This window comes from Protomyctophum parallelum (assembly GCF_964188405.1).
Source record: "Protomyctophum parallelum genome assembly, chromosome: 13".
Classification (NCBI taxonomy): domain Eukaryota; kingdom Metazoa; phylum Chordata; class Actinopteri; order Myctophiformes; family Myctophidae; genus Protomyctophum; species Protomyctophum parallelum.
The window spans coordinates 6,091,709-6,117,542 of record NC_139708.1 but is presented as its reverse complement, the minus strand read 5'-3'; the positions used below and the strand labels follow the sequence as shown (position 1 = coordinate 6,117,542).

General features: G+C 43.1%; 1 protein-coding gene across 4 annotated transcripts in view; it reads right to left on the bottom strand.

The window, feature by feature from the left end:
• Nucleotides 1-7,190: 7,190 nt before the first annotated feature.
• The window catches only part of bahcc1a (BAH domain and coiled-coil containing 1a), a 56,296-nt gene continuing 37,652 nt past the window's right edge, over nucleotides 7,191-25,834 (bottom strand). For all 4 annotated transcript variants that reach the window (XM_083780536.1, XM_083780537.1, XM_083780539.1 and 1 more), the window contains exons 18-29: nucleotides 25,383-25,512; nucleotides 24,433-24,547; nucleotides 23,590-23,665; nucleotides 17,079-17,187; nucleotides 16,466-16,585; nucleotides 15,366-15,536; nucleotides 14,336-14,983; nucleotides 13,381-13,751; nucleotides 12,022-12,372; nucleotides 11,058-11,294; nucleotides 8,786-10,362; nucleotides 7,191-8,522 (exon numbers count right to left, since the gene is read on the bottom strand). In XM_083780536.1, coding sequence (XP_083636662.1) covers nucleotides 10,153-10,362; nucleotides 11,058-11,294; nucleotides 12,022-12,372; nucleotides 13,381-13,751; nucleotides 14,336-14,983; nucleotides 15,366-15,536; nucleotides 16,466-16,585; nucleotides 17,079-17,187; nucleotides 23,590-23,665; nucleotides 24,433-24,547; nucleotides 25,383-25,512 — 2,538 coding nt within the window. In that variant the 3' untranslated portion in view covers nucleotides 7,191-8,522; nucleotides 8,786-10,152. The remainder of the gene's footprint in view (nucleotides 8,523-8,785; nucleotides 10,363-11,057; nucleotides 11,295-12,021; nucleotides 12,373-13,380; nucleotides 13,752-14,335; nucleotides 14,984-15,365; nucleotides 15,537-16,465; nucleotides 16,586-17,078; nucleotides 17,188-23,589; nucleotides 23,666-24,432; nucleotides 24,548-25,382; nucleotides 25,513-25,834) is intronic.

Here is a 25,834-nt window from a genome sequence, read left to right as displayed (position 1 = left end):
GCTATAGCCCATACCGTACGGCATACTATAGCACGAATTTTTTCATCATTTTTGAGGATTTGAAAATAATTCAAAAAATCTAAAAACGATGGGCTATAACCCATCGTTTTTTTTTATTTTCTTTAAAAAAAAGAAAAATCCTCAAAAATGATGAAAAACGGCGTGCTATAGTATGCCGTACGGTATGGGCTATTAGACGAGCGTCTAAAAATGGGATAAAAATAGACGTCTAAAACACGTCTAAAAATAGACGTGTTTTAGACGTCTATTTTTAGACGTTTTTTTATCCCATTTTTGACCATGGGCTATAGCCCATACCGTACGGCATACTATAGCACGCATTTTTTCATCATTTTTGAGGATTTGAAAATAATTCAAAAAATCAAAAAACGATGGGCTATAACCCATCGTTTTTTTTTCTTAATTTTTTTCAAATCATCAAAAATGATGAAAAACGGCGTGCTATAGTATGTCGTACGGTATGGGCTATTAGACGAGTGTCTAAAAATGGGATAAAAACGTCTAAAAATAGACATCTAAAACACGTCAAAAAATAGACGTGTTTTAGACGTTCTTTATCCCATTTTTGACCATGGGCTATAGCCCATACCGTACGGCATACTATAGCACACCGTTTTTCATCATTTTTGAGGATTTGAAAAAAAATCAAAAAAATCAAAACACGATGGGCTATAACCCATCGGTTTTTTTCTCCATTTTTTTCAAATCCTCAAAAATGATGAAAAACGGCGTGCTATAGTATGTCGTACGGTATGGGCTATTAGACGAGTGTCTAAAAATGGGATAAAAACATCAAAAAATAGACGTCTAAAACACGTCTAAAAATAGACGTGTTTTAGCACACCGTTTTTCATCATTTTTGAGGATTTGAAAAAAAATCTAAAAAATCAAAACACGATGGGCTATAACGCCCATCGGTTTTTTTCTCAATTTTTTTCAAATCCTCAAAGATGATGAAAAACGGCGTGCTATAGTATGCCGTACGGTATGGGCTATTAGACGAGCGTCTAAAAATGGGATAAAAATAGACGTCTAAAACACGTCTAAAAATAGACGTGTTTTAGACGTCTATTTTTAGACGTTTTTTTATCACATTTTTGACCATGGGCTATAGCCCATACCGTACGGCATACTATAGCACGCATTTTTTCATCATTTTTGAGGATTTGAAAATAATTCAAAAAATCAAAAAACGATGGGCTATAACCCATCGGTTTTTTTTCTTAATTTTTTTCAAATCATCAAAAATGATGAAAAACGGCGTGCTATAGTATGTCGTACGGTATGGGCTATTAGACGAGTGTCTAAAAATGGGATAAAAACGTCTAAAAATAGACGTCTAAAACACGTCAAAAAATAGACGTGTTTTAGACGTTTTTTATCCCATTTTTGACCATGGGCTATAGCCCATACCGTACGGCATACTATAGCACACCGTTTTTCATCATTTTTGAGGATTTGAAAAAAAATCAAAAAAATCAAAACACGATGGGCCCATCGGTTTTTTTCTCAATTTTTTTCAAATCCTCAAAGATGATGAAAAACGGCGTGCTATAGTATGCCGTATGGTATGAGCTATTAGACGAGCGTCTAAAAATGGGATAAAAATAGACGTCTAAAACACGTCGAAAAATAGACGTGCTTTAGACGTTTTTTATCCCATTTTTGACCATGGGCTATAGCCCATACCGTACGGCATAGTATAGCACACCGTTTTTCATCATTTTTGAGGATTTGAAAAAAAATCTAAGAATCTAAAAACGATGGGCTATAACCCATCGTTTTTTTTTTCTTTTTTCCAAATCCTCAAAAATGATGAAAAACGGCGTGCTATAGTATGCCGTACGGTATGGGCTACTAGACGAGCGTCTAAAAATGGGATAAAAACGTCTAAAAATAGACGTCTATTTTTAGACGTTTTTTTTTTCTTTTTTAAGATATTTTTTTGCGGCTTACGCCTTTATTCATTTTTTAAGGGATAGAAAGTAGGCTGACAGGAAACGGGAGAGAGATGGGGGGATGACATGCGGTAAAGGCCGTGTCGGGTCCGGGAGTCGAACCCGCGGCACACCGCGACTGGATCACCTGTCCGGTGCCCAGACCGTTACACTACGGCCTGGGCCTTTTTTGACGTTTTTTATCCCATTTTTGTCCATGGGCTATAGCCCATACCGTACGGCATACTATAGCACGCATTTTTTCATCATTTTTGAGGATTTGAAAATAATTTAAAAAATCAAAAAGCGATGGGCTATAACCCATCGTTTTTCTTTTCTTAATTTTTTTTCAAATCCTCAAAAATGATGAAAAACGGCGTGCTATAGTATGTCGTACGGTATGGGCTATTAGACGAGTGTCTAAAAATGGGATAAAAACGTCTAAAAATAGATGTCTAAAACACGTCTAAAAATAGACGTGTTTTAGACGTTTTTTATCCCATTTTTGACCATGGGCTATAGCCCATACCGTACGGCATACTATAGCACACCGTTTTTCATTATTTTTGAGGATTTGAAAAAAATCAAAAAAATCTAAAAACGATGGGCTATAACCCATCGGTTTTTTTCTCCATTTTTTTCAAATCCTCAAAGATGATGAAAAACGGCGTGCTATAGTATGCCGTATGGTATGGGCTATTAGACGAGCGTCTAAAAATGGGATAAAAACGTCTAAAAATAGACGTCTAAAACACGTCAAAAAATAGACGTGTTTTAGACGTCTATTTTTAGACGTTTTTTATCCCATTTTTGACCATGGGCTATAGCCCATACCGTACGGCATACTATAGCACACCGTTTTTCATCATTTTTGAGGATTATAAAAAAAATTCAAAAATCTAAAAACGATGGGCTATAACCCATCGTTTTTTTTTCGTTTTTTTTTTAATCCTCAAAAATGATGAAAAACGGCGTGCTATAGTATGCCGTACGGTATGGGCTATTAGACGAGCGTCTAAAAATGGGATAAAAACGTATATTTTTAGACGTGTTTTAGACGTCTATTTTTTGACGTTTTTGACCATGGGCTATAGCCCATACCGTACGGCATTTGAAAAGGATTTGAAAAAAAATCTAAAAATCTAAAAACGATGGGCCCATCGTTTTTTTTTTTTTTTTTTTCTTTCTCACTTTTTATCCCATTTTTGACCATGGGCTATAGCCCATACCGTACGGCATACTATAGCACGCCGTTTTTCATCATTTTCACCCTCGCCTACTCTCCTCCTGCCTGAGGACAGTAGGCACTAGGTATTCTATGGATATTATCTGATTTATCCACCGGGGTACTTAACGGCACACAGTGTTACCTACTCTAGGTATCCACTGTCTGTGATTTGAACCGGGTTTGAACCGGCACACTTCTACTAGGTATACTACGTATATCATTTGACTTACCCGTTGGGCCACTGAGGCACACAATCACAGTGAATTTCTGTGCTGCTTTAAAGTTGTCCTTCTGAAAGTCAGTGTGCAAAGCAAAGTGTCACAGAGCCACATGACTAATGTGGGATTTGAACCCTGGACCTGTGGATCACAAGCACAGCCACTCATCACACTGAGCTAACTGCTGGTTACTACAACACAGCTTTTCTGTTTTACTTGATGTTAGTGTAGAATGCAAAGTGTCACAGTAAAGACTGGGGTGGGATTGGTCCCTTTATTTGTTTGTTTGAACTTGAGCGGGGTTTGAACCCACCATCTCCCGATCATGTGGCCAATGTTCTAAAACCTAGAACTACAGATCACGCACGCACACACACACACAACACACACACACACACACACACACACACACACACACACACACACATCACACACACACACACACACACACACACACACACACACACACACACACACACACACACACACACACACACACACACACACACACACACACACACACACACACACACACACACACACACACACACACACACACACACAGGAACAGCAGTCATAGGCCAGACAGGGTCAGGCAGAGGGCGAGACATTTATGAGGTGTAGATATTTGTGCAGGGAAGCATTCCTGGAATTGACACTGCAGGGCGACACAGTCTGAATGCTGAGCAACCTGAAACCAGGGTTATTATAGTTTTAACTAAAACAAACCATGTAATAAAAACTTGAATTAACAAAAAATTATAGTTAACTGGAGAATATAATATATATACAGTAGGCCTACTGGCTACTGTATATTAAAAAAACTACAACTAACTGAAACTATATTACGTGTTAACAAAACTATCTAAAATCATACAGAAATGTCCTTAGTTTTAGTCTAATCCAATATTGTAGCTGAGCTTGTAGAATCATTTATTTTCCGCAAAGAGATTAAAGGGACACTTCACCCTTTTTGCAAAAAAATATATGTTAATGACGTTTAGAAGCTTTAGATCACTTTCCTGGGGGTATTTATGTGTGTAATATGTGGTTTTAGATATTTTAGATTGTAGCAGTGAGCCTGTTGTCTCTGATGTCATGGACACTGGTCTCACTACCTTCCTGGACTACTATTCCCATAATTCTTTGGTGCACTGCTCCTCCTTGCGGATAGGGGGAGAGCTGTCTTACTGAGACAACATGTAGTCCAGGAAGGAAGTGAGCCCAGTGTCCATGACATCAGAGACAACAGGCTCACTGCTACAATCTAAAATATCTAAAACCACATATTACACACATAAATACCCCCAGGAAAGTGTTCTAAAGCTTCTAAACGTCATTAACATATATGTTTTTGCAAAAAGGGTGAAGTGTCCCTTTAAGTGTGGAGGCAGAAAGGGAGCTCTGGACGACCCTGGTCACTAAGTATTATAGGGTTTTCATTGTCATATTGTATTTTAATTTGTCAACTGATATTTCATCAATCAGTCAACATCGATTGGACTCGAGAGTCAAATTTGCTGTATACGGTCATCATTGACTCTAAGTAGAAAACCTCCAAATATGACCAAGTTTGTTCTGATCTAGACACAGACGGCCCTGCAGCGGTTCCCAAACTTCGTAGCCCGTGACCCAAAAGACTCCCTGGGAACTGTCTCAAACTAGTGAAATTGTGAAAATAGCAGATCTACATGAGCTATTTTCACAAATTCCTTAAACTTTTGTTTTCTAATTTATGGAATTAATTAGTTTTTAAAGTTTTTAAATATACTCATGATGAGCCATAAAAATGTTTCTGCTACCGACAAATGAGTCCCGACCCCAGCGTTTGGGAAACGCTCTCCCACTCCTTTCCCATCGTTATCCTGAACCCCAGCAGTGAGTGAGTGTGGGAGTCCCTCGTGCCCGCATCATCACGCCGCTGACGCAGGAAGGGCCACGGCTCCGACGCGGGGCAGTGGCTGTGGCCAACACAAAGGCTGCAGTGGTAAACAGCCTAGTGTTTGTGTTCACTGTGGCCACTGCTGGAGATGACTGATGTGGCCATTAACCTCCATGTGGGCAGAAGGGGAGGGGGGAGACGGGGGAGAAGGGGGTGAGGGGTTGGTGTCGTTGGGGCTCAACGCTGGACAAAAAAGCCCCCTGGGCCAAACAGTGAAAGGTCACTGACCCATATTGTGCCTCCCCGGAGCTATGCCAACAGGGTTGTTGCGCTGGCTTCAGAGATTGCCTTTGTCCAGTCGGATGAGCAAAACACAAATGTGCAGATAAGGTTGTGGCGGGTGTGATAGGATTATTATTGGATGTACCTCAGGGGCCTTCAACAGGGGGTCCGGGACCCCTTAGGCGGTCCTCAGTTACTACAAGGCGGCCGCCACATCTTTGTGTGATAGAAATTTGTTTTTACATTGACCACTTGAACCATAGCATGATGTAGCATCCCTATTCTGAGGAGATCTTTAGGCAAAAATAGCAGATTTACAAGCTTGTAGATCGGCTATTTTCAGCAAAGAGATTTAGTGTGGAGGGGGAAAAGAGCGAAAGTGAAAGGTCAAGCTTACTAAGTATCTATAGGGTAAAGTGGTTAAATATCTGAAAATAGACATTAACATATGAATTCAACATGGTAGTGCTGTCAAACAAGTACTACCGACGCAGGGTGTTTCTTATTCCACCAGAGAGCGCCCTCTTTTATGTCTGTTATCCACTCAGGAATATTGCTATTATAAGTAGGCCTACACACACCAGAGATCAGAAATAATCAGGCTATTAAATAGAAATAAAAGTGTTTCAAGTTTTGATATTTATTTTTTTATATGCCATCTATAAAAATCTTACTAAAACACTTTACATTTTTTTAAATGTAAAATTTCCAACGCAAATACAGAATTTACACATTTACATTTCTTTAAGACATTAACACTCTGCCATACACCCCCCCCCCCCCCCCCCCCCCCCCCTCCCCAGGGCCCGGAACAAAACATGACTTCATTACTCAGAAAATAACTATGCCATCGTTGGTCATTTAGTGTGTGGGTTCATTTTGGGTAACTACGTGTGTTTGCACCCAACCCTTAGACACATTTAACAGGGAACCAATTCCTCTCAAATCAAAAAATATAATAAACATCATCAATGAATCACTGAAATTCACATACATTTCTGAGAATTAGTCAACATCTAAATATTTACAGAGCTTTGCAGGGAAACTCGATATATACTTCCGACACATCTGTATATTTAATACTTAAGAACCAAAGGCTTACCTAATCTTAGTTGAATCAATGGATGCAATGTCACATCATCTTTTTTATTATTATTATTATTGTTTTGCCACTGCCATTCCATACACATTGGTGGGCAAAAGCACCATTGCACTATAAAATCAGTATTCTGTCTTTGGTGCTGATGGACCCTTTGGACAAGCAAATGTTATTTTTATTTCTTCTAAGGCATTAGCTTGGCCTAATTATCTAACCTTAAAATATCCAACAATTATAGCGCCCAAGAAGACTCTCCACAGCTACTTATAAGGCCTGTCTCTGTCACTTGGAGACTTTGAGAGATTTTCAAATCATTAGTACGGGACATTCAAATATTACCCAGTGGCCTTGTTCTGACTCACACACACACACACACACACACACACACACACACACACACACACACACACACACACACACACACACACACACACACACACACACACACACACACACACACACACACACACACACACACACACAATGTGTATTTTGACGCTTAGCACAGCATTGATTAACGGTTGAGGAAAATAAAACAGAAAAACTCATCTTAAAATAGAGGGAGAGGTGGGGAAATAGCTGGGATTATCATTACGAAACCCTTGATGATGATGATGATGATGATGATGGGGAGACAGGCAGGAGCTGTAAGGTGAAGGGGACACAGTGAAAACAACAGAAAGCATTCAGAGAGGTTCATGGATGAGAAGAATCCAGTGTTGCTTTATTTCTTTTCACTAGTTGGCCTCTACAAGAACAAGACCAGGGGTTTTATTAAGAAATGTAAATGTGACATCACGCCAAGACAAAAAAACAAAACAAATGTCACATTCTCATAAAGCGCTCTTGGCATGACGAGCAAAACAGCAAAAATTGACAATAAATAATAATAAAAAATAATAATAAAGTGATGAACAAAATAAAAAATTACAAAATAAAAATGTGTGAACAAAGAATACTCCGGATTGCATATCAAACAATGTAAGACAAAAGACAGACAAAAAATGTACTTGGCACCGATAAAAAATAATTAAAAAAATATTCAGATTGAGTGAACCTATGCTAAGTGACTCTGATTGTCCTTCACAGTTAAGAGTATGTATTTGTACTGTACAAAATAGACACAGATGGCGGATGAAACTATAATGGAAAAATTCCAAAAACATGTCAATACTCAACCCTCCTACGTTGCCAGTACCATGACCTTCTGTCACGTCCTGTCCAGGTGGCCGTTTGCTTCAGAATTCTTTGCACTAAACAAAGCAGGTGCATTGTGCAAGAAACCATTGTCACAATGCAAAGCCAATACATATAGTGGAGGACAAAGTATACACGAATTATACCCAGTGATCTCTGATTTGATTTCAGTATAGGTGCTTGAAATATCTTAAAATTTAAATAAAGTAAATAAAGATCTTATAGACACTTTGGTATTTTACAGGCCCTAATGTGTTGAAATGTGCACTTTCTTGAGTGCAGTGCAACACATATTTTCCTTAACAGACCCAGTTTTCTGTCTAAATCATTCTAAATCAAGTTGTGTGGACATAATTATAGTGATGCCAGGACACTCATCACACACAGACATTGTGCCAACATGTACAGTATATTGAACTTGTTAGCATCATTTATACTTTGCTGTGTTAATGAAAATGTCAGATGTACAAGCTCACAACACTATTTTCGCCGTGACATATACTGTAGGCACGCAAAAAAAGCCTAAATCCGGCTTTATACTTTGTTGCATGACCCTTTATTAGGCAAAGAAACTTTTTGCATTTTTACATCACCAATCTTTGTTTTTGTTGACCGATGCTGACCGATGTGGGCCGTGCAGACCGTGTATAAATTAAGCCTTTAACCCATTCTTCTGACCTGAGATCAGATTCATACGAGGTTTCCGCCGGACACACACTGGTCTGATGAATCCATTCTGACCTGAGATCAGATTCTAAAAATGTCAGTCGTTCTTCGATTTTTCAAAAAATAGCAGACCTACAAGCTCGTATCGCGCCACTCGGTGGCGCGATATGAGCTTGTAGATCTGCTATTTTTCAATAGCTAAAGCATAACATGATGCTGACACCAAAATGGGTGCCCGGTCAGAATGGGTTAAGCCTTTAATAGTCTTAATTCTTCTGTGACCCATGATCACAGCCCACTGGTATCTGCCTAGTGTTGATGACCAAATGAAAGGTACATAAATAAAAAATATGTTTTAAAAAATAGGACATCAAATATGCAACATATTGAACATAACACAACATTTTTACAAAAAGCCACTTGACCTATATATATATATATTTTTTTTAACAGGATGACACCTCTCTCTCAGAGAGGGAATCTTGTCCTGTTATAGACTAAATCCTTCGCTCTTTGACTGTGCTGTCTATCTGTTAGTTTTTCCTCCCTCCCACTCTCCGTCTCTCTCTCTCTCTCTCTCTATTTCTCTCTCTCTCAGCAGGGCATGTGCAGTGCAACACTATCTTCAATCTTATTACCCAAAGCAAAAGAAGCAAGCAAAAAAAGAAAAAAGATAATCTACACCCATAGAAAAATAAATCAATTGCAAACATGGAAAGATACCTCTTATATATACAATAGACTTCTATATAAAATAGCTTTTATATATACATATAGACAACAGACAACAATACAACTGATAATTGAACTGTACAATGCACACCTGAACAGTCAAGACAGGCGAGAGGTACTGAAGTGTATGGCTTGATTGGAAAGAATTCAAAAAGATATTTACAGACATCAAACGTTATCTACATCCTGTACACAATTTCAACATCCCTGGAATGATGAGGTCTGGGAGAGAAAGCCCCCAGCCTCACTTCTCTTTCTCTCTCATTCCCTTAGGTAAGGCTACCTCAAAGAATTGAATTGGTCCTCAGAGACCAGGAAAACATTCTGGTACCTTGCAAAGTTCAATGTAACTCTCAACTCTCCTTTTGGTGACCTAAATGACGGTTGGGACCACGCTTCCGCAAACCAGACACAAAGTTTTCAGTCACGCGATGATCTTTTCTCTTTTTCTTTTCTTTTAAGGAGATGAGAATTAGACCAGTGAAAAGCAGGTCAGTGAATACTAGGTTGCTGGTCAGGTGAAACCCGACTTTCTTATATAGTTCTCAAAGAAAGGGGTGTGCCAGATCTGCGTTCGTAGCTGATGCCTCCCATGAAGGGAAATGCCTGATTTCTGCACGGTCGCGTGCCATGTTGCTCGCCCCCCCCAAAATAGCAGATCTACAAGCTCACTGTGCGACATTGCAGCGCGTCGTGAGCATGTAGGACGGCTATTTCCGGTTGTGCGACTAAGTATAAATCACCCTTGAGGCCCATGTGCTACAGTGTGTGGCCTCACACTACCTGCAACGGACGCCTGGGGACACCTCTCTTCTACCTACGTGTCGAAGGGTCCTTCAGGTCAAACTTCAGTAGTATCCTCACGGGGAAGGGGAGTGGGGGGTTTGGCCTCAGCAGAGGATGGACACCCCCTCAGCAGTGACCAGCTGACCGCTGGTGGGGTCGTATGTCCCAGCCAGGTAGTAGAGATTCGGGGAGGTGCTGTTGGGCCTCTGGCCGTGAGTCAGACGCTCGTACTCCACCCTGCTCACCACCTGGCACTTATGGGAGATTGTCTGGACGTCGTTTTCATCCTCATGGCACGACTGGTACAGGGCATGCTGCAGCACAGACACAACAAAATAAACACTTTAGCGCGCTGCAGACGAGAAGAGGTTGGCTAAAGACTAGTTGTCTACTTGCTCCCACAGTTGAAATGAAATGCTGATTGTCGATTTAATCCCTATTTTCGTCATTTTGTTTTTATAGTCGAAAGTCTTCGAGGATCTACAAAACGATGCATTGGGAAGATTGGCTATTGTCATTATTTGTGTATTATGTTGTGTGACAATATATAAAATAGTGGTTAATCAATTTCTTGATTATATAAAAAAGAAAATCTGCTTCTCGATTACTCGATTAATCGGAAAAAAGTAATGAATAGAATAATCGCTAAGAAGATAACTGCTAACGGTTGCAGCCCTACTAACCTAGCCTGGTTAATAAACCAGACTAATATCGCACGGATCCGCGGGATATTAGTCTGGGGAGGCTCAGCTTGGATTTCATTTCCAGGGAAACATTTTCTCTTTGACGCAATTGGTCAGAGCTACTGTCAGTCAAAGGTCTCAAGCATTGAACGTCACTGTACCAAAGCCCGCCCATATTGCATACCGTGTCCCTATTGGGCGCACACGTTTTCGTGTGTAGAAAATGGGCGTACAATTGAGCCTCTCCAGACCGAAATCCGCCGGTAGGCAATTTTTTTTTGCCAACGGCTGATTCGGTCTGGTTTATTAACCAGGCTACTACTAACCTTGCCGTCACGGTGCCTCTTGCCCAGCTTGGTCTCTTCCGGGTGGTAGAACCACTTGACCTTGACCACCATGCTGGAGGTCCAGGACTCCCACAGGTTCTCTATGCGGCCCACATAGGGGAGGTGGGGTCGTCCTGCAGACAGGAACACAGCACAGTCTCCCACCGTCACCGTGTCTTTGCCTCGCACGATGGCCTTGTAGAACAGCTTCTTGGCTTTTCCCTTCAGACCACGCCTCTGTGAAGAAAAACAAAAACCACAGGAATGGATGTTAATTATCAGGGGTTCAAAAACCTTTTTTTAGCCTGATAAATTTGGTGTTTCGCTGGGGACCCAAATGTACAACATTACAAAGCTTTCTTTTAAAATGTATGGAATTCGCATGAAAATGTTTTGAATTCGTTTTGAAAACGCGTGAAATATTTAAAGGGATATTTCAACACACATTTTTTACTAATAATAATCTTTATTTTCCCGAAGGAACAATATGCCTCAAACCATGAATTTGAACGTCCAATAACCCTTTTCACATTGGCCTATTATAGCGCCAGCAGGAGGCCACAATAACCTTGTTATTGTAACAAGGCCACAATAAACTAGTTTACTTGTAAAACTGTGATGTGACAACAAACCTGATTCTGATGTGTGGGGCCGTGTTTCTACAATTACTATTTTTTTGTTTTATTTTATTTTTCTATAAAAAAATAAAACAGTAAGTACTGTAAGTGTTTGAGTGTGACAATATTGGGAATGCTCTCCTCCTAAGCTCAATGGCCTTGTCGTTGGTTCAACTCCCTGGCTGGGTCATACTGTACCAAAGACTAAAAATGTTGCTCAAAGCCTCCCTGCTTGGCACTCAGCATCAAGGGTTGGATTGGGCCTAAGTTGGCACTGCAGAAACAGGAGTCATGCTCCTGTCCTGAACTAAGGGCCACACAAAGCTACTTACTAGTCTCCTCCTCACCTGTGTCGGGTTTCCCAACCACCTCCACATCTGTCGCCCTGAGAGGAAGGCAGACATCTTGGGCCGGGGCAGCAGGCAGTCATCTGGCAACATTCTGGGCTTCTTCAGCAGCTCTTTGGAGGGTCGGGTGGCGGAGCCGCTGCACTCTTTCCGTTTCAGGGACTTGCTGTTGGAGACGTGATCGGCGCCGGGGCCTCCTTTGGCATTGGACACGGCCATGGCTTTGGCCACAAAGGAGTGGCGGTGCGGTGGTCCTGAGGTGGTGGCGGCGGCGGGGGGTTCGGGGGGCTGGAGCAAGCCCCGGTGGGAGGACAGGCAGCCCCGCAGCATCATGGCAGAGGCGTCCTCGTCCTTGGGACAATATTATGGATTATAATTATAGTATATAATATAGTATAGTATATAATATTAATATAGGCATGGGACAATATTTTGGATTTTGGATTTTGTTCCAAAGTGTTTATTCAACACTTTGGAAGTATAAAATCACAGGTGGTTTTATTATATTTCTCCCCACAAACATTTTCTTCTTCAGTTGCTAGCTTTCGAAACACAAATAATACAGTAGTGAAATAATACAGTAGCCAAAGTACATACAAAATAACAAATACAAATAAACAAAAACATTGTAACCACATTGACACGTTGTTTCTACATCGACACGTTGTGAACTTGTAGATTGGCTATTTTAAATATTCAAAAATGTTTTTCAAAATAGTAAAAAAAAGGCAAAGAAGTTTAGGGATAAGGGGTTTAGCATGAACGAAAATATAGGGCCAAATCTCTTCACCAAACATAGATGATCTACAAGCTCACAACAGTGTTGATTTCGTTGACTACCTTTTTTCACAAAATAAAAACTAACTAAGACTATTAAGTAAATATATGGACAATTATGTCAACACATAAAAACTAGACATAAATGTCAGGGAGGGACTAGTTCAAAAGAGATCCAGTAAAACTACAAGACAAGCACTTATCCTACCCCCTTAGATAGCATTTCTGTAGACTTAGATAGCATTTGATAGACTTATAGCATGTTATGTAGACAGCACTATAATTGCATTGTATATAGTCATAGCACGCCATAGTACATATGTATAGCATAGTAGTATAGATGTATAGTTTATATGTATAGTCTCATAATATAGATATTCCAGTGTTACTTTCTTAGCTTACGCATGTTTCATGATAAATGCTTTTTTGTGATGCTTTTTGTTCCTGCTTAATGTAAGTCGCTCTGGATTAAGAGCGTCTTCTAAATGCCTAAATTGTAAATTGTAAATTGTAATTTCATGTTTGGTCGTCCAAACGTTGCTGTCAGAATCAACACAAGCAGCCTGTGTGAGGCGGGCCTACCTCAGAGCTGTAGGAGGAGTCGTTGTCGGAGGAGCACAGGCTGGAGCTGGACAGCGAGCCTGACGAAGAGGAGCTGGACGAGGCCGAGGACGAGGAGGAGACGGAGAGGCGCGAGGACAAGAACCGGCCGCTCGCCCTCAGTCCTCTGGAGGCGGCCGCCGCCGCCGCCGCCAGCGCGTCCCTCCTCCTCCTCTCTTCTTCCTCTTCCTCCTCTTCGTCGTCCAGGTCGGAGTAGGAGCTGTGGCAGTCCCTGTGGGAGCTGAAGCCCAGGTCGCCGTACTCGGAGCCCAGAGCCAGAGGGACCGTGGAGGAGGAGGAGGAGGAGGGGGGGGGCTTCCTCTGCGGTGGAGGGACTCCCTTCAGGAGCAGCTCTGGGAATGAAATACAGAGAAACAGGGATGGATATAGTTATAGGGGCACAGCATTTCATTGGGATGACATTTGATCAAATGTTTAAAAATAAGGGGAAGTAGCCGAGGAAAGTAGCCGATCTATACAAGCTCTACAAGTTGTGAGCTTGTAGAGTTAAGAAATTAAATAGAGCTTTAAGTGGTTAATCATAATAATCATAAAACATAAATAAAACATAAAAGAACATGAAAGAAAAAACACAGCAATTTACAATTTACAATTTAGGCTCTTAATCCAGAGCGACTTACAAGAACAAAAAAGCATGGGAATACATCACATAAAAACATTTATCAAGAAACATGCGTAAGCTAAGAACGTAACAGTGGAATATCTATATAATGAAACTATACATATAAACTATACATCTATACTACTATGCTATACATATGTACTATGACGTGCTATGACTACATACAATGCAATTATAGTGCTGTGACTGCTGTCTACATAACATGCTATAAGTCTGTATCAAATGCTATCTAAGGCTACAGAAATGCTATCTAAGGGGGTGGGGTAAGCGCTGTTCATTGTGCCGATACCGTACCTCCCTTCTTGTTGTCCTTGACCAGCAGGACTGGGTGGGAGTAAGCCTCTGGCCGGGGCAGACTGACCACCTTAGATCCAAAGCCCGCTCCGCCCAGCAACAACAGGGCCTTGCTGTTCTTGGTCTTGGGGGAGGTCACGCCCTCGTGATCGAGCTTGACCATGAACTCCTGTCCCGACCTCCTGCTCCGCGGCGCGCCCAGCTGCTCGTCCTGCCTGCGCCTCTGCTGCCCGTACGTCGTGCTGGCGCCACTCCTCTGGCCCATGCTGGAGATGCCCGTTCCCGTCCCCGCGGGCTGGCTGCAGAAAGACGAGTAGCCGTTGGCGATGCTGCTGAACGAGTCCACCTCGAACGCACTGCTGCTGAAGAGGCCCTTTGTCTGGGTGGAGGCCAGCGGCTGGGTCTGAGGCGACGAGAAGGCCAGCAGGTCGTCGTCCCTCCCTCTCGGTACTTTCCTGGGGCCTCCGTTGATCTGGAACAGGTTGTCAGAGGTCCTCTTCCTGGGGAGAGCCAAAGAGGGCCAGCCCAGTATGGGTGATGGACCATTACTGGCATGCTCAGCCCGCTGCTGTTGCTGCTGCTGTTGCTGTTGTTGTTGTTGCTGTTGTTGCTGTAGCCTCTGTTTTTTCCCAGAACCCTTAGGTCTCCCTGGAATGAAGAAGACAGTCAGAAGTGATGCTATGCATGTACAGTAGTATTGCAGGGTCGTGGTCATGAAATGTTTTTGACAAATAATTTGCGATTGACGATTTAATTGCGTTTTCGGCATTGAACAAATTTAGAACATAAACTGTAAATACATTTATGTTCTATAAATCAATCAGTTGCACACGTCAGATATGACAAATAACTTAAATATACACAGAATGACTGACAGTGACTGCTATACCAATCAAATAATGTACTATGGCCAGGACAGGCAGGCCCCTTTTCCGTTTTACCTCAAGAGGCCTTTGCCTTTTGCCAGGCCATAGCTGTAAATACGCGTTTGTTCTCAATCTTAACAAACAAACTAAAATTCAATTCATACCCGGTCTTCTCTTGTGGACGGTCGCTGTCAGCGTGGCTTGGTTGCCGTCAGCGTGGCTGTTGGCGGGGTGTCTGTCAGAGGACCTGTCCCTGAGGGGGGCCTGCTCCAGACCCGAGGTTCTCCTGGCCGTCGCCCCGCTGGGCGTCATCAGAGCAGGAGGCGACTCCTCGCCTTAAAGGGATAGTGACATATAAAAAGGTTTTGGAATTGTTCTTATTTTTTTTAGGTTTTCTAATCTCAATTGCACCCAAAAAACATGAACTTTTAACATTCAGTAGATTTTCTGTGATCTGGGGGTTTTCTGGCTCAAACAGGTGCTCTGATTTGCCGGCAGTAAGTGACATCACTTACTGCAAATCCCATATATGTCAATGGGATTTGACAGCAGATGTCACTGTTTCACTGTGTTTTCATTGTAGCTCAAAAGGCCCAAAAAACCCCAAAGAAAACTTCAGACCACAGAAAATCCACTGAATGTTCAAAGTTCAGGTTTTTTGGGTGTAATTGAGGTCATAAAACCTAAAAGAAAAAAGAAAAATAAATGAAAATGAATGTCATAAAACCTTTAAGGACAACGGTGACGTCATCATGAATGCATTTACAGTAGTCGCACCTTTAGTCGAGCCATAATGGCACACTGGTTCTCAATGCCGGGTTCGGGCCGGGGGAAACCCCAAGGGTCCAAATATACCCTTATGGGTCTGCGACCCTGAAAGGGTACGAATGTCCCTTCCATTCATACACTCTCAGAGTTAAGTTAAAGGGACACTTCACCCTTTTTTGTGAAACAATATATGTTAATGACGTTTAGAACCACATATTACACACATAAAGACCCCAGGAAAGTGTTCTAAATCGTCTAAACGTCATTAATATTTATTTTAAAGTGTCCCTTTAACACTGAGGGTTCTTCAGCTTAGATTGGAGTCCCAGAGATAATGCTGGGAGCAGTGTGTAGATTCTATTCTTCTTCTCTGTGATCTCTTAACCAAGCACCCCAAAAGCGTGGTGTGCATATTCCATCAGCTTTTGGTCCCAGAGCAAAGAAGTAGTAAGTATTTAGTATTTATAAGAGCGGAGCAGAGAAGGCAGATACTCACAGTGGATCTGGTATCCGGGAGGCAGAAGACGGATGTTATGGAGGGAAATCCGTCCTCGATCTCCATCATCAAACTCCACCATAATTCCTCCTTGTTTCCTGTCGTCGAACGACGAAACACCTGCGAGGGAAGAAGTGAAAGGAACAATATGCAGGTGAGACTGTAAAAACGGATCGTATGACAGCATCGCACGCCCGAAAATAGCCGATCTACAAGCTTGGATATTCTTTATGTGTGACCCGTCATATGAATATTTGAATTTAGGCCGCATCATCACAAAGACAATTGTGGAAGACGAGTGTGGAAGGCACACCATAGAGTATAAAGAAGGATAGAGACCTGAACTGGCGCAAAGCTCCACCCCCCCCCCCCCCCCCCCCCTCACTATTAATGTCAGTGGAAGTTGCTCAGTGGCGTTTTGAAGCACCCGGAAGAACCGACACAGAACGTCTACTTCCGCATTTGACCACTAAATGTTGGTGGTCTGTAACGGAAATAACCCACTGGCTTTTGTGCATCTATCCTTTTGATAATGGTGTGACAATGTATGTATAATTTCACATTGTGTTTTATTATAAATAAAGATGTCAAAGTCCAATTCAGCCTTTCTTACCTCGACGGATGTAGCCCGGGTACAAGCAGCGCGAGCGCTCGCTCCAGTACGCGCACACGCGCGTTCCTTCGCCGAGCACCGCCTCCATCTCCGGACGCACGTCCAGGACCTGGAAGTCCAACCAAAAACCGCCATTAAGATTCATTACAGGGAGCGCACACACACGTCGTACATGCACACAAAACACATACACACGCACACACACACACACACACACACACGCACGCACAGACAATGAACGCAATTGTGGGCGCGCATGAGCAGCTACTGAGCCACGTTTTTCCAAGCGCTCCACTTATCTGGTGCCAGCGTGCCAGTCAGCGCTGAAAAGAACGGAAGCCGTGATGCAGTAAATCCTGACTTGCTGAGTAATACTAAAGAGGGCCTGAATGGAGGTTTTTGTGGTTGCAGGTTGCCAGATCCTCCCTCCTACAATGCAAGCAGCCCCAGCATCCAGTAACGAGGGCCCTGAATGGAGGGGTTTGTGAGTGCAGGTTGCCAGATCCTCCCTCCCTACAATGCAAGCAAACCCCTCCCCCCCCACCTCCCCCCACCCCACGCATCCTGCCGCTCACTGGGGGCCTTTCAGGTTGCTTTCATTTACTGTTGCCATGGCGGAGGGACCCTTTGACTGATGAGGTGTGGGCCTGGGTATTAGAACGTGTGTGTGTGTGTGTGTGTGTGTGTGTGTGTGTGTGTGTGTGTGTGTGTGTGCGTGTGCGTGTGTTTGTGTGCGTGTGCGTGTGTTTGTGTGCTCACACTAGTGCCAAATGTCCACACATTAAAGTATAATAGAATTTGTGTTGATTCTATCGTTAAAAAAATGGTTAGACATTTGGATGTTTTTAGGGTTGGGCACCGGCACTCAAAATAACAGATCCACAAGCTCGCAACGCATTGCATGTGCAATGTGTTGTGGACTTGTAGATTGTCGATCTGCTCTTTTCAGTTAGCGTTAAAACGTCAAAAAAGGTACAAATGGAATACATAAAATGGTCTAATATGTCCTCACAAATATAGAAATATGTGTGTGTGTGTGTGTGTGTGTGTGTGTGTGTGTGTGTGTGTGTGTGTGTGTGTGTGTGTGTGTGTGTGTGTGTGTGTGTGTGTGTGTGCGTGCGTGCATCCATGTGTGTGTGTGTGTGTGTGTGTGTGTGTGTGTGTGTGCGTGCGTGCGTGCATCCGTGTGTGTGTGTGTGTGTGTGTGCGTGCGTGCATCCGTGCATCCGTGTGTGTGTGTGTGTGTGACTTGCGTGCGACTTGCGTGCGTGTGTGTGTGTGTGAGCCCTAGCTGGGTGAATACTGGGGCCGGGTGTTGGTGTCAGAGTCAAATAAATGGTTGCTGGACGGAATGAAAGACAAGAAAAAGTGGAAGTATAGCGTAATTAGAGCCAGCTGCTATCTGATGACTGTTTACACAAGGCTACAGCTGCCAGGAGCGCAGCGCTCTGAACGGCCCGCACACTTACACACCAAGGCTGATTTATACTCCAGTTAGCAGTGGTGGACATGTAACCAAGTACATTTACCCGAGTACTGTACTCAAGCACAACTTTGAGGTACTTTTATTTCACCAGAGTATTTCCATTTTTCTTTTCATGCTTTATATACTTCTGCTCTGCTACACCTCAGAGGCAAATCTTGCGCTTTTTACTCCATTACAAGCATTTTATGACAGCTTTTACATTCAAGTTACTTTGCAGAACAGACATTAATTAACCAATTAAGCCATGATTTATACTTTGGCTATTTGAAAATAGCTAGCGTCGGTGTAGATCTGTTATTTTCTAAAGATTTTGACAAATTTGGAAACCTTTTAAACAAACCTGTGAAATGGTACAATTTGCACAACGAGTGATCCTACTTTTGGTATTTAACCCATTCTGAATGGGCACCCATTTTGGTGTCAGCATCATGTCGTGCTTTAGCTATTTAAAAATAGCAGATCTACAAGCTCATATCGCGCCACCGAGTGGCGCGATACGAGCTTGTAGGTCTGCTATTTTTGAAAAATCGAAGAGCGACTGACATTTTTTGAATCTGATCTCAGGTCAGAATGGGTTCATCAGACCCAGTGTTTGTCCGGCGGAAACCTCGTATGAATCTGAATCTGTACATTTACTCAAGTCAAATGTTGAGTACTTCTTGTTCCGCCACTGGATTTATACTTTAGTTGCGCACCGGTGTCACTCGCCGAACATACAGTATCAGATATGCAAGCGCACAATGCATCACGCTGTGACGCGCTGTGAACTTGTAAATCTGCTGTTCTCGGTGTACTGCCAAGTATAAATCATGCATTCGGCTCTGCAGTGAAAGCGTTGGTTTTTGTATTGTTATTGGTGGACAGAGAATGAGAGAGAAGGGGAAGCCGTTCCGAAGCATTAAACACACTGCATTAAACACACTGCACTGTTGGCCGCTTGGTTCTTTTGGATCGCAAATAAATATCCTTTTTTGGGGGGTTTATGTATCATTTTCAAAAGATTTCTAGACATTTTCAAAAGTCGGTTGTTTCGAATATTTTTTTAAATAAGGCTTAAAGGACAACTTTAGTTTTTTTCAACCAAGGTTCATGTTGTAGGTTGTTATTAGAGAAACTAAAAGGTGAGTGTTAATTTTCTTTCATTTGCTGCTTTCTTTCGTTTTAGGGATTTTAGCAGTTTCTGACAGGGGGGCGGGGGCATTCGAGCATGGGGCTAAATATGTATTTTTTTACAAAATATTATGGCGATTTATTATTTTATTATTTACTATAGTCCTAATAAACCCCAAGAAATTACATCTGGCCACAAAATATCACAGGATCTATTGAATGTGACAAACTGACATATTGAGCCTATACAGTATAAGCCTTGCAGTAGGCTACCTTCACATTCAGTAGATCCTGTGATCTGCTGTGGCCAGATGTAATTTCCTGGCGTTTATTAGGACTATAGTAAACCATAAAAAAATAAATCACCATAAAATTGTGTTAAAAAATACATATTTAGCCCCATGCTCGAATGCCCCCGCCCCCCTGTCAAAAACTGCTAAAATCCCTAAAACAAAAGAAAGCAGCAAATGAAAGAAAATGAACACTTACCTTTTAGTTTCTCTAATAACAACCTAAAACATGAACCTTGGTTGAAAAAAACTAAAGTTGTCCTTTAAGTGATTCACTTATAATAAAAAAAATTACCTTTCGGTCCCGGGGAAGATAACAAATTAATCTTCTAGGTATCGAGCTGAAAAGTTTGGGAGCCACTGATGGCACATATCAGATGTGAAAGCGGATATTGGATCATAAACGCGGTGACATCTGAATTCCCTGAAGATCAATAAAGGCTTCTCTTATCTTATCTCATGGTGACCTTCCCCCTTCCTCTATTATTGCCAAAAACAACACTTTCATTGTTTCTGTACCACAGTCACTTGGCAGTAGACGGGCGTTTCTGCCCTTCAGCACAGCGTTTCCCAAACGTACGGGCAGTGAGCCACGTTTGGGTCCCAAATAAATCATTCAGAAAGACCCATCATTTTATCAAAAACAATGTTCAAAGATAAATAGGCCTACAAGAAAAAAGAAACATCAGACACACACACACACACACACACACACACAGGTATACAGTATTGTACAGTATTATATTTTAGTGGCCTAGTCGCTTCTTTTGGGCTTGTTTTTATATACCCGATTGCGTATTTCTCTCACAAAATCTGGCAACATTGGCCCTGACTTCCAGTGTTTACTGGGGAGGAGATGAGTGTGTGAGGGCTGTGTGTGCTTTGAGGTGACCCAGCTGTGCCTGGGGGGAGCATGGGCCGTCGTGACACCACAATATGGGACAAAAGTCACACTGCATACAGTAAACATGCAGTCCCTCCTCATACAGTAAACATGCAGTCCCTCCTCATACAGTAAACATGCAGTCCCTCCTCATACAGTAAACATGCAGTCCCTCCTCATACAGTAAACATGCAGTCCCTCCTCTGACGTGCCTAAAATGCAAATACCAGCCAAGAATGAGCTGGTATTGTACAATTATGTGTAATTGTATAATTACGTCCCTTTTCAGGGACAACAGGGACAAGTTGTAATGTCAGCCTGACATGGCTGGGTGAGAATTACATCTCGACCTTGTATCTCCACATTTTGTGTCTTTATGTTTGATTTTAGATTTTTTTTTCTTCTTATCATAAAAATGCCCACATGTCGCTGCTGTCGGGCAGAAACCTCTTATTTCCATATAGTTTAACTTTTTGTAATTGTTTTTGGTAAATGAAAGACCTGCTGGATCATACTACAGTGCCACACAAAAGTATTACAAAAGAACACATTTGCAAGCTCGAAGTGCGGCGCGAAACGCAGCGGTTTTATGCTCGTCGATCTGCTATCCTGGCCCGGGCACCTATCCTGGCCCGGGCACCTATAGGCTACAATGTAGCCTGACAACGCAATGCGGGTTCGAGTCACGATCCCGACCGCCAGAGATGGGCAAAATACATTGAAAATGTATTTTGATACAAAATACAAATACTGGGTCAAAAAATGTATCTAAATACAAAATACATCTTCCATCCCCATCGAAATACAAATTACAAAATACAAAAAGGTATTTCAAATACGTATTTCAAATACAAAATACATCTCATTTTGATACAAAATACAAATACTGGGTCAAAAAATGTATTTAAATACAAAATACATCTCATTTCTTCCATCTCAGCGAAATACAAATTACAAAATACAAAAAAGTATTTCAAATACGTATTTCAAATACATGTATTTCAAATACTGCCCATCTCTGCCGACCGCCTTTGCTGCGTGTCACTCCCCCAAGTTCCCTTCTCTCTCCAGACTCCATTTGCTGTCAAACTGTCCTATCAATAAAGGCATAAAAGCCCCAAAAACCCTTTGGAAAAAGGAAAACACTCCTGGAAACTTTAGATGCCAATCAAAATTGGTCAGATCCGTGTTGATGGTCACATGAGATAAGTACAAGTTTGACTGAGCAACTTGTAGTTGAGTAATATTTGACTAGAAGTATCTATACTTTGACTGGAGTACTGCTGGGGTTGAGATGTCTGTAACCTCTCGTTGTAGCATGCAGCACGCTAAGCTTTTAGCCCACGTACGTCTCCACAGGCTCACAGGGGGACAGGAAGTCCACGTCATCTCCCATTAAAACCCCACAACATGAATGGATCCAGGTGTTAGGATTATCACACACACACACACACACACACACACACACACACACACACACACACACACACACACACACACACACACACACACACACACACACACACACACACACACACACACACTTTTGTAATATGTACATGAGGACAGCATTGGAAAGGAAAACAGGAAAACCCTGATTTCTAAACCTAATTAACCTCTAAATGTCTAATCCTAATCCCAGAATGAATATTTTCCTAAATGTAAGCCAAATTCCCCAAATCTTCTTTTAACCATAAAATAAACATTTCCCTTGTGAGGGCCAGGTAAATGCTGCTCACAACGTCAAATTCTAGTGTACTTGTGGGGACATCTGGCCCTCACAAGTATAGTAACACACACACACACACACACACACACACACACACACACACACACACACACACACACACACACACACACACACACACACACACACACACACACACACACACACACACACACACACACACACACACACACACACACACACACACACACACACACACACACACACACACACACGCCGCCTCGCTCCCAGCTGTTCACATTAACTTAAAAGGTTTAGATGGCCTGAATGACCCCGACAGGGAGTTATGGGAGGATGAGAATGAGATTGGAGGAGGGGGGGGGGGGGGAGACTGCAGACAGAATGAGAGCGTCAGACAGTGACAGAGAGGGGGCACAGGGGATATAATATGCAGAGAAGGGGCGAGGGAAAGATGTGATCCCTAAAAGAAGGGTGTCAGACATGGGTGTGTGTGTCGGTGTGGGTTGGTTGGTTGGTTGGCCCGCGATGAGTGAGGGTTATTCCAGGCCAGCGGTTTGGGGGGGGGTTTGGTTTGGCCTGTGGTTCTCAAAGTCGGTTTCGGGGACCCCCGAGGTTCCAGGGGGTCCCCGGCTAAACGATTGATATATAGTTGGGAACCAAATGGACCCTTGCTGGTCTGTAACTGTTAACTCAAATGGAACTCAAATGGTTCCACGTGCACACTCTCAAGAGCTATGGGTGTCCGTGGGTTGCAATGTTTGAGAACCAGTGGTCAGTTGGGCCTCTTGGAAAAGTAAAAACAGGAGAGAGCTTACGGGCCCAGGCCGTAGCGTAACGGTCTGGGCACCGGACTGGTAATCCAGTCGCAGTGTGCCGCGGGTTCGACTCCCGGACCCGACACGGCCTTTACTGCATGTCATCCCCCCATCTCTCTCCCGTTTCCTGTCAGCCTACTGTCTGTCCCTTCAAAAATCAATAAAAGGCGTAAGCCGCAAAAAAATATCTTAAAAAAAAAAAAAAAGGAGAGAGCTTACGGCTTCCTGGAGCAGCTGATCCAGAGAGTAGATTTTGGGCCGATTTCCTCTTTCGCCGTCGATGACTATGCTGAAACTAGATAAAGAGATAAAGAGAGACAGAGAGAGAGAGAGAGAGAGAGAAATTAAGCTATTTTCAACTGATTATATACTGTAAAATCCAGTGTCGGTTTATCTCTTCAGAGTGTCAAATTGGAATAAATCTTTTACACTCTCAAGAGCATTCCAGACTTGGAATAGTGTACAGTATAATGCCTGGCCTGTCTGTCTTCCCATGGCCATAAACTACACCCACTGTACTGTACTGTACTGTACTGTACTGTACTGTACTGTACTGTACTGTACTGTACTGTACTGTACTGTACTGTACTGTACTGTACTGTACTGTACTGTACTGTACTGTAAACTACACCCACCTTTCACTGCCTGCGCGGCCTTATCGACAGTGTGAGCGAGCCAGGTGCAGATAGACATGGAGTTATGCAACGGAGAGTGAGGATGGATGGATGGAGAGAGAGAGAGAGAGAGAGAGAGAGAGAGAGAGAGACTCCCGCTGTGGTAGTAACCTTCTGGGTGCAGCACAGTGGCAGAGACCTTCACACCACCGATGCCCCACAGACAGTCAAACATTGTAAAAATACTACGTGTTCAATTTCCCTCGGAGGCTGTTCGAGTCCACTTCAACACCCTCGGAGAGAAATTAAACCACACGTGTGCGCGTGTGCGTGTGTGTGTGTGTGTGTGTGTGTGTGTGTGTGTGTGTGCGTGTGTGTGTGTGTGCGGCTGCGTACATACTGTACTGTACATATATGTGTGTGTGGGTGTGTGTGTGTCTATACTTACATGTCAGGCACTTCCAGAGTGTGGACCCTGGCGGCATACAGCAGCTCGTCCTCTTTGGAGATCAGGACCTTCAGTCCGTCCGTCAACAGCTCTCTGCTCAGGATGCATTTGGGAGCTGCAAGGCGTCAAGAACCGTACTGTCAGTCAGCAGTGGTGGATTAACGCAAGGACTTTAAGTGCTGCAGCACTGGGCACAAACGTCGGGGGGGGGGGGGGGGGGACCAGCACCAAACGGCAGGACAGAAGTGCAGAAACATTGAAACAATGGCTGCTTTGAGGAAGGGCTAAAACGCATCGGCAGCACCCGTTGGTGAACCAAACCCCCCCCCCCCCCACCCCCACCCCGCACTCACAAACCGGTCCTGGGGGGGTGGGGCCGAAACGGGTCGAAGCACTGGACACCACGAAGGGTTAATTTGGACATACTCCTTCCGACGACGTTGGAACGTTTTCTGGTTCGGAAAGGCTATTGCGAAGCTCGGAATGCGTCAATTTGTAGTTATTGGCGTTCACACTGGCAGTGACAAAACACAAAACTACAAAGCAAACGTAGCATATCTGTCGCAGAGTCGCGACAGATATGCAACACGCTCGTTGACACCATCGAGCGCATGCCCAACGACCGATATAGATATAAGGGTTGGGTTCAAACGAACAGGGAACTGACTAATGGAAATAATGTCCCCCCCCCCCCATTTAATAGCAAGAATTGTGTGGAGAGACGTGAGTGGGAATGGATAAACAACACTTTGTCAATTTGTGGCTTTGTATCTGCTGGTGTGAAGTTGAAGCCAGCTCAGCTTCATTTTGCACAGTAGCAGGTGTCAGTTTGTACCTCCATGTCGCTAGCTGGCTTCCATTGACAATGAAGCATTGTCGCCAATAGTGTGAACATGGCAGCATCAAAGCAGTATCACAGGCCACCATCCAAGCCCTCCTTTCCTCCTCACCTGCAGTGCTCCTGTGGTTGTAAGAATGGCCGCCGTCCTCGTCCCCTTCAGAGAAGCTGCTGTCGTCCATCTGAAAGCCCTCGTCGGCCGCAAAGCTCTCCAGCAGCCGGCTCACCGCTCGCCCCTTTGGCTGTGGGAGACGACGCACCACGTACGTTAACCCTATGTACTTACAACTATACTGTAGATGGACCGCTTTTTTCCCCCCGTCTAGTGCGTCTACACCAAAACTTGAGAATGTTCCCCCCTTGAATAGGCATGGTGAGGTTCAAGTGGACCTATGTACGTCAGCATAGGACGGACCCTGGAAAATAACAAATCTACAAGCTCGTAGATCTGCAATGTCACTATTTTGGAGCATTAGAATTGTTTGCAAATTTGACACATGATTTGCCTATAATGACAGCAGGTTTTAAAGTGGTTTGTTACATAATCGGGGATTATTTATATTT